General features: G+C 33.6%; 1 protein-coding gene across 3 annotated transcripts; it reads left to right on the top strand.

Annotated features, from left to right (window-relative positions):
• Nucleotides 1–9,871, top strand: LOC117684613 (small glutamine-rich tetratricopeptide repeat-containing protein beta). 3 transcript variants are annotated; one of them, XM_034457411.2, is made up of 12 exons: nt 1–121; nt 1,203–1,310; nt 1,640–1,758; nt 1,857–1,938; nt 2,377–2,476; nt 3,029–3,133; nt 3,426–3,564; nt 3,747–3,827; nt 3,990–4,027; nt 4,179–4,265; nt 4,670–4,788; nt 8,738–9,871. In XM_034457411.2, exons 2-12 carry the CDS (start codon nt 1,211–1,213, stop codon nt 8,764–8,766), a joined length of 999 nt encoding a protein of 332 aa, XP_034313302.1. In that variant the 5' UTR covers nt 1–121; nt 1,203–1,210; the 3' UTR covers nt 8,767–9,871. The 3 variants fall into 3 exon arrangements, with proteins under 3 accessions (XP_034313302.1, XP_065923635.1, XP_034313304.1); XM_066067563.1 differs by having other exon boundaries at nt 89–116; XM_034457413.2 differs by having other exon boundaries at nt 99–162.

Below are 9,871 nucleotides of genomic sequence, written 5' to 3'. Positions count from 1 at the left end.
ATTGGATTTCAGGATTGGTGTACTTGAGTCAACACTGCCAGAGATCTACTTTTACCTCGAGCCGATTAAGTACACATGTCATACTTGTACTTCCGGTTATCTGCTGATAAAGCTAGCTTAGGTAAATATGTCTTTCATGAACGTAAAGCTCCCAGCTTAATGGTACAGTATGTTTAATTGTTAAATCTCGTGATGACAGAATCACAATTATTTTTTCAGGAAATTATCGTGACACTATTCAAAATTATAAGCCTCGTTCGATAGAAATAATATTGAGTATTACTTTCAGTCCGAATTTTTTCTAAATTGAAAATCATATTGTGTCACATGCTGTTTCTGTAGCAGGAGTAGACTATCTAAAGAAAACGACGTAGACAAAAGATGTTGTTTTAAATTTTTCTATGAAAAGCCTTCCAAATGTATTGCCAAAATAATATGTAAACGGTGTGACTGATGGACCGAGCGCAGATTCAACACAGTGCAGTTTGTACAACAATTAATTTGAAACGCATACAGTAGGATCCGCCATATCAAATCATTAACCAAAGTTAAACTAAACGGTGCTTGCTCTGTCTACATTATGGGGTCATATTTCGTATGTTTTATTTTGTACGTTAAACGTACAAGTTTTATCTTCGGAAATAGCCAAAGAGTTGCGTCATGCCAACAAAAATTTATTTTTTCTTTCATTGTTAATCAATTTGATTCCTATGAAGACTGCAGGTGATGAAATTGAATACTTTATTTAGTATCTAAAAGATCAGTTCCTTTATGTTCATGTTTTTATTTTCGATCTGATGATATGATAAGACATGCATAGCACTAGTCGTGTAAAACTGTTTCTTGATTGAAGCAATATTGAAACTTATTTGGTTTTTGCTTTAATTTAAAAAAAAAATTAAATTACCTCCAATTGAAACACTGGAGAATTTTTAACAGAGTTTAGGGTCAATAAACATTGATAAGTCCCAGTCAATCAATGATTGATCTAACTTTTTAAAAAATGAAATGGCTGCCAATATGGCCACGCCCAGGGCTGGAAGAATATTTTTAGCCCAAAGTCTCAACAGTTGATAATGATCATTGGGATATAACAGAATTCATGCTAATGATATATGCAAATGCAACCTTTGAGTCAAAGGAAATACAAAGTTGTTGTGAGATAGCAGTTTTATTTACAATGAAATTTAATTTGAATGCAGGTTAAAAAATGGCAGATGTAAACAAGCTGGCGTTCTCCATTGTCAAATTTCTAAAGGATCAAACAACGCAAGAAAGTTTATCGGAAGATGCTATTGAGAGTTTAGAGGGTGAGAAGGATATTATATACTTGTATCTACTTGTAGTCTTCACTCAAATTAGAGTTTAGGCTCAATTCTTGACATTATTAAGGAAGTACCATTTCTATTCAGAGTTTGTAGTATCACAATAAACCCCATAAAATTATGTTGTACATAAACTGGCAAGAATTTGTGTTAAGCTACAATTTTTCCAATTTAAAATATTAAATTCAAATGTTTTATTAAATTTGTAACTTTATGAAACAAGGAATTTAGTTTCAGAAAATCTTGATAATATGATCAATCCATAGAAACATCATGGTTTACTTGTGCTGTAAAGTGTTCCTTGCCTTTTTTAGTTGCTATTCAATGTTTGGAGTCGGCATACAGTATCGACACTCAAGATGAGTCACATATTGCTAAGTACCAGGTTCAAAGAAATCTGCTAGATATTTTCAATTCACAGATTAGTTCCGAGGTGAGTCAATGTTTAGAATGAAACCAAACAAATTACCGTAAATGAAATATTCTTCAAATACAAATTATTCACATGTATCCATTCAATCTCTTATACAGCCTGAATCAGATTTTTCAACTTTGTCACTACATGAACCTACTCCTGAGGAAAAAGAGAAAGCTGAGAAGTTAAAGAATGAAGGTATAAACAAGAAGGTTCTGAAACATACAGCGAGTAAAGGTGTAGGGTATAGTGGGTTATTTTATGGATGTAAAATTCTGTGTTTTAAGGGAAAGAAGGTATTTTCATTGATACCGCAGTTGTCATTTTGGCAATTTCAGAATTGTATTTACAAGTACCTTCTGTTTTACAGAGGTGAACACTACCAAAACAAACCAAAATTAACTCCAGTCTAAATAATAAGTTTTACAATACTGGTACTTAGTCTCTCTGAGTACGTGAACATTCTCTTGCAATTTAGAAAGGGTAGATATACATAATAATCTCAGTGTACAAATGATATGTGTTCTGTGCAGTAAATTGTTTTCATGTAAATATATGTAGTATTGCTGTAGTTTGGATCAAGTTTGACTAAATAATATGTTAAAAGCATTGATGGTGTTATTTATTATATTCCAGGTAACAATTTCATGAAAGAGGAGAAGTTTTCTGATGCATTAGAGTGCTATTCACAGGCTGTAAAGTTGGACAACAAGAACTCTGTATATTATTGTAATAGGTAAGAAATAAGTAAGCAAGTGGGTTTTTTCCTCTTTTGTAAGAAAAATTTTGCATTGAATTTCAATGTTGTTTTAATGTTGATATCTTGTTTAATAAATAGTAATACTTCACCCTGGGTTAACTTCAGCTCACTTTTAAAATGATTTCTTGCTTTTTTAGTACTTATACATAGTTGTTAGTTTCCAGATTTTGTTGTAATATGGAACCAACAGATATAAACATGTGTCTTTATTTATATGGAGAAATTCTGGTTGTTCATACCATTTTTGGTAATGCTGAGTGCAGAATTTTAGATTTCTTGGGGGCTCAACTTTTGTGGATTTTTATTGGTACCTTATCACCCACCCATAAACATAAAAAAATTTGAGACATATATGGTACCAGTATTCATTATATGTAACAGTAAAAAAAAACCCTACATGATTACACCCCAAGATCATTTTAAAATTGATGATCAATGAGAAGTCTCCCCATTGAATTATTAAATGAATGAATTAAATTGTATAACTTGTTTGATCTACATGTAGCATATGTCTCATTTTTCTAACAGGGCAGCAGCTTACAGCAAGCTGAATAAACACGTACAAGCCATAGAAGACTGTGAACGAGCCTTAAACATAGACCCTCAATATTCCAAAGCTTACGGTAGAATGGGGTAAGAAATTCATGCAGATTTGATGTGCTTAATGATTCCAGATCATGTGTCTTTGTTTTTACTGTTGAAAATTTAAAAATGTTGAATGTTACAAGGTTATTAGGCATTGAAATTAATAAAATTTTGGGGCCTTTAACTGCAGTTCAGTTTGTTGTATCTCTGGAATGAGGTACATGTATTAACAAAAGTCCTCATTTGTTCCTTACCCTGTGACACTGACTGCATATCTATTTTGTCAGAAATCTTTGTTCATGATATATGCTGTACATGGATTTTACTTCTGTACTTTTAGTATAGCCTACACTGCATTGACGGACCACGAGAGTGCCAGAGAGTGTTACAGGAAAGCATTAGAGCTCGATCCTACCAACCAGTCCTATCAGAATAACCTGGAAATAGCTGAACAAAAGTTAAAAGAGGCAGCAATGCAGGTAAAATAGAGGATATTTTAACCAGCAAATGCATGAAGTAGGATCAACAGAGCTGCTTTTGAAGTTAAACATTTCATAAAACTGTTATGACTGCCTTTATTCCTACAACAAGTTAAAAAATACTGAAATTAAAACTTTTTGATATGCAATTAAAGGTTTGTTTTGGGGTTTTCATTTTGCAGGCTGGATTTAACATGGGACCTATGGGAATGGGAAACATGGACTTTTCACAAATGCTAAATAATCCTGCCCTCATGAATATGGTAATCACATTCATACAACACAAAACTCCATCAAGAACTAGTAATATTTCTATAATTAAAAAGATACAACAGTTACTTTCTATAGTATGTGACTTTCCATGGACAAATGAGCTTCAAAATTAGAAATTGTGTTTTGATTTTTCTCTACTTTAACTATTTCAGGCCCAGTCAATGATGCAGAACCCTAACATGCAGCAAATGTAAGAGAATATTCTACATTCAAACCTGACGAATATCCCCTTTCTTTACATGAGTTTATATCTACCATTTCGTCTTGGAGAGTTTACATTTAACATGGCTCATTAGTGTAACTTAGATAAAACGAATTCTGAATATGAATTATGATTGTAGGATGGCCAACTTTATGTCATCAATGTCAGGGGGTGGTGCCACACCAGAAGGGGGCCCTCCAGGGGGAATGAATAATATTCTAGAAATGTGAGTATTGTACTGATGATGACCAAAATAAACATGTAAATATGATTCGTAGCTGTTTAGATGTGTTGATATCAAATACATGTGTCTGGTATGTGACTTTACCAATACCTTTGATTTGAAAACAATATGTTACTTACACCTTACAACAGCAAATGTGTTTATTTATCTAAGAGCCAGTTTTCATTTCTTTAAATACTCATTATAAGATGTATGTAATAAAATTATCATCATACTGAAGTGGTAAACTGACTAAAATTCATGAGCAACTTATATACAAGAAATTATGAGATCATAACTGAATGTGACTTTGAATCAGGAAATAGACTGAACAATACTACTGTGAGAGTAAGAAAACGAGTTTCAAACATATCAAAGGTAATACATTTGTGTCATGTTTACTGCAGAGGCCAGCAGTTAGCTCAGCAAATGGAACAAACTAACCCAGAGTTGGTGACCCAGCTCCGCACACAGTTTGGCCGGGGGGGTCCCCCAAACTCAGAGGGAGGAGACCCCAGTCAACAAAGTAAGATGTGATCTATGTATTGACTGTTATAATGAGTACCTAAACAATACAATGGGGAGGGGGTTAAACCAAACAAAATCATTACGGGCCACCATTTGTATATCAAATGTTCAGAAAGTGTTCCTGAAAACTATATTAAAAGGACTATGTGCGGTTTGGTTAAATATCTGCCCCCGATTTTAACCAATTTTTAAATAGTATCGTATAAAAATAAAATCTTCACAAATCATTGTATAGAGGATGCCTATAACTTTAATCTTGATTTTAGTCATCATTGCTCATTTGCTGTTTACCTATGATGTCACATAAATGACCTAATTCCCGCAAATTTGCAAAAAAATGAAAATATTCTCATTTTTAGCTCACCTGAGCTGAAAGCTCAAGTGAGCTATTCTGATCACATTTTGTCCGTCGTCCGTCTGTCCGTCCGTCTGTCCGTCTGTCCGTCTGTCCGTCTGTAAACTTTTTACATTTTGAACTTCTTCTCTAAAACCGCTTATCCAATTTCAACCAAATTTGGCACAAAGCATCCTTATGGGAGGGTGAATATAAATTGCAGAAATAAAAGTTTGATCTGTATTCAAAGCGGAGAAAACCTTGAAACTGTAGAAAAAGGGGGGTGCATTTTTAAAAATCTTCTTCTCAAGAACTACCGAGGCAAATTCAACCTAGTTTAGCATAAATTATCCTTATGGGAAGGAAAATATAAATTGCAAAAATTAAGTGGTAATTCTGTTTCAAATCTGAGTTATTACGAAAATAATAATAAAGGAAAGGCGTGTTTCAATCAGTTTAATAGCTTCGGGTTCGGCATCCGGTAAAATGATTCCATACTTCTAAAACGAGGTTCTTTGTTTAAAGCAGCCATGACATTATACGAAAAAGGGTCGATCTGACTATGATGAATTTGCTTGTTGTGCAACAGTTCGCGTATGAAGGGAAATTTTGAAACATACAAAATATATTGGTGCCGATTTTGTGAAGTAAATTGAGGCTAAATATTTCAATGCGTTGACAGTTTTCACACATGACGTTGGTGTTAGCTTGGTCTGATTTTCGTTTCGTTCTCATTATGCTTTGTAACCTGGAAACTATCGTCTGTATTTCGTGATTTTTACGTATCAAATCAAACAGAGCTTCGGTAAATCAAACAGTTAACTGTTTACCTGCGCAAATTAAGCAAAATCGGATGTAGGGGTACTGAAATACAATTCATTCTATCGGTAATTCGGCATTATCTTTTGCGTAATGGTACATGTAGATTAATGCAATAGGTTTTGTTGAGATGCTCGGCATTTTCTCGAGTTTATTCAGTTTAAATAGAGTTTGATATCGCTGACGGAAATATGTAGGTATATACATGTATATATATATGATTCATTTCGAAAAAATAAATTGTGTTCTTTATTTGTTATACATGTAGTGCATGTTTCTTGTGTTTAATTGTTTACAATTTCTATTTACTAACCGTATTTGAGTGTTAAGTTTCGAATTATAAGCAAGATACAGAGATTTGCTCACAATTCTATGTTTGTACACAGATCTTAAAAACTAAAGCTTAAAAAGGTAAAAAAATTGTCAATATTTATTAAGAAAATTTTCAAAGTCTGTTCTTCCAGAAACCAACTTTAACAACTTATCGTATTGTAAACTTAACCTTTTTAGCTCATCTGAGGGTGGGGCCACAATTGGGGGTCGAAGTTTAACAAATGAATATATAGAGTAAATCTTTAAAAATCTTCTCCTCAGAAACTAATCAGCCAGGAAAGCTGAAACTTGTGTGAAAGCATCATCAGGTAATGTAGATACAAATTTGTGAAAATCATGATCCCCGGAGGTAGGGTGGGGCCACAATGAAGGATCGAAGTTTTACATAGGAATATATAGAATAAATCTTTATAAAATCTTCTTCTCAGAAATTAATCAGCCAGGAAAGCTGACACTTGTGTGGAAGGATCCTCAGGTAGTGTAGATTCATAGTTGTGAAAATCATGACCCCCGGGGGTAGGGTGGGGCCACAATGGGGGGTCGATGTTTTACATAAGAATAAACAGAGTAAATCTTTAAAAATCTTCTATTCAAAAACTAATCAGCCAGGAAAGCTGAAACTTGTGTGAAAGCATCCTCAGGTAGTGTAGATTCATAGTTGTGAAAATCATGACCCCCGGGGGTAGGGTGGGGCCACAATGGGGGGTCGATGTTTTACATAAGAATAAACAGAGTAAATCTTTAAAAATCTTCTATTCAAAAACTAATCAGCCAGGAAAGCTGAAACTTGTGTGAAAGCATCCTCAGGTAGTGTAGATTCATAGTTGTGAAAATCATGATCCCCAGGGGTAGGGTGGGGCCACAATGGGGGGTCAAAGTTTAACAAAGGAATATATAGAGTAAATCTTTAAAAATCTTCTTCTCAGAAACAAATTAGCCAGGAAAGCTGAAACTTCTTCGGAAGCATCCTCAGGTAGTGTTGATTCAAAGCTGTGAAAATAATAACCCCTGGGGGTAGAATGGGGCCACAATGGGGGGGGGGGGGTCGAAGTTAAACATATGATTATATAGAGTAAATCTTTAAAAATCTTCTTCTCAGAAACTAATCAGCCAGGAAAGCTGAAACTTGTGTGGAAGCATCCTCAGGTAGTGTAGATTCAAATTTGTGAAAATCATAACCCTGGGGGTAGGTTTGGGCCACAATGGGAGGTCGATGTTTTACATAGGAATAAACAGAGTAAATCTTTAAAAATCTTCTTCTCAGAAACTAATCAGCCAGGAAAGCTGAAACTTGTGTGAAAGCATCCTCAGGTAGTATAGATTCATAGTTGTGAAAATCATGATCCCCAGGGGTAGGGTGGGGCCACAATGGGGGGTCAAAGTTTAACAAAGGAATATATAGGGTGAATCTTTAAAAATCTTCTCAGAAACTAATCAGCCAGATGTTTCTTTATAATTGTTAAGACTTTGGCCCCAGGACAATTCTTTGGCCTCCCGAGAAGGTTCAGAGTTTGATGTACGTTTATATCTAATATATAAACTATTGTTAAGGATCATTTTGAGAACTGCAATACTCAACATATGATATGACTATAAAATCATCTTGTTAGAAAAGGGACTAATGATTATAAACATAAGAATATCCAGGGGAAAATGGATTTTATTTATACAGGATCTACATGTATTATTGTACATTGTCCAGATAGTTTGTATTATGACGCCATTGAGCTGATTTTATCATACCTATTGTTCCTCAGGTGAGCGATGTGGCCCATGGGCCTCTTGTTGCTCTATATTTTCCTATCGGAAGTATAGAGCGCAGGTCTGCTCAAGTGCGATTTTAACATATATTTTTCGTCAGATAGATATACACATTATACTAAAAAATTGTACTTGAGCAAGCCTGCGCTCGATGTTTCCGAGTCGAAAAACCATCGGAAAACACCCTTTTTTTGCTACAAAACATCAATTTATCAAAATAATGCAATCTTCATGACGTCATTTCTACATTATGACGTCACTGTGGTGATAACCTTTTACACCTTTATTTCCAATATGGTTTTAAATATCTTTCACCTAATTTTTAAAGCTCTTTCTAAAACTTTGATTTTGGGGGCAAAAAATGCATAAAACCGCACATAGTCCTTTACCATAAAGATTAATAGTACAACCAACTCGTTATTTTCCTCTTTGTGGTATGTTTTTTATGTAAACAACTACTGATGATTCTGATCTTTCATACAACAGTTATAATTTTTGCGGCCCATTTGATGCTTGCGTCAATATTTTTTCTTATGATAATTGTAATATATCAACTAATACACTGTCATCTTCCAAGTAAAAAAAGGGATAGGGTAAAACCAGAATTCTCACTACGTATACAGTGTTTGAATTACCCCCCTTTGACAGCTTAACTACTTCCCTGTCAATGATTAAATGATTGTATTTTGTATGTTTTCAGATGGTGACCAAAGCCAACCTCCAAAATGATGAAAAACTAGGACTTAGACTCCACAATGAACTATTGAACATTAGAATAAGAAAGAGAAGAAAAAAGGACTTGGAAGTTTAAATACTGTGTAATTAAAGTCAAACACAACTTCATGTAACTTTTAAACATTATTTTTGAATTGAAATTGTAAAACTGAAGCTTCTATACTTTGAAGGTTTATTATAATAAAAATGTTCATATTGTCAAAATATATTTTCCCCAATGATGATTGTAATTGACAGAATTTCAGTGGTCCATATTTTCATGGCTGATACCATTAAAATGGTATCTAGATTTGATTTTTCAAGACGCATTGTGTCTAGGTATGAAAGATCTGAAGTTAATTCTTAAAATACATGTACTAATTTATTATTTTGTTAGCAGGTTCATGCATTTATCATTTTTTTTCTTCACGAAATTCTCTCATTTGCAGAAAAAATATTTTCTTAAATTCTGGTTTATTTTTAATTATCATGTATGCTTCACATACATTTATGAGATGTAAATAATTTTAAATGAACACTCTGATAACTCGTCACTCATGATATTGTTCTGTTTTATATAATTATGAAGCAAATAAAGTGCTTTTTTGCTTATAGGAGTGCTTGAATGTTCAAGAACATTTGGTACTGGTAGCTAGAGGAAAAAAAAGAAAATTGTGTAGGAGCCAGTACTTGTCATTTTCTTTTTCGAGCATTCAAGCATTAAAAAACATCGTACAGTAATGTATTACATGTACTAAAAAAGAGAAGATAACTATTCTGCTGGCAACATTAAGCCATAAATATTTGATATAAAAATTTGTGTTGTGCTCCCACAAAAGAATTATTGGAAGAAGTGAGAATTATGGATCAGTTAGCTGCGTTAGATTTGGTGTTGGTTTTTCTGCCAGTTTATGTTGTATTAAAGTTATTCAAATACATGTACGACCCTCGAATCCATCCATGTTGTCCATAAAAATCAACATTTCCTTTTATAAAAACATAATTCAACACATTTTTGTACCAGTGATGTTTAAACATGTGCTGTGTAACTGTCAAAAGAGATATTACTGATGTAAACATTTGTGTATCATTTTGAAATATAAAAACCTTAATATATGAC

This window comes from Magallana gigas, chromosome 7 (assembly GCF_963853765.1).
Source record: "Magallana gigas chromosome 7, xbMagGiga1.1, whole genome shotgun sequence".
NCBI lineage: Eukaryota > Metazoa > Mollusca > Bivalvia > Ostreida > Ostreidae > Magallana > Magallana gigas.
This window is presented reverse-complemented; position numbering and strand designations above follow the sequence as displayed.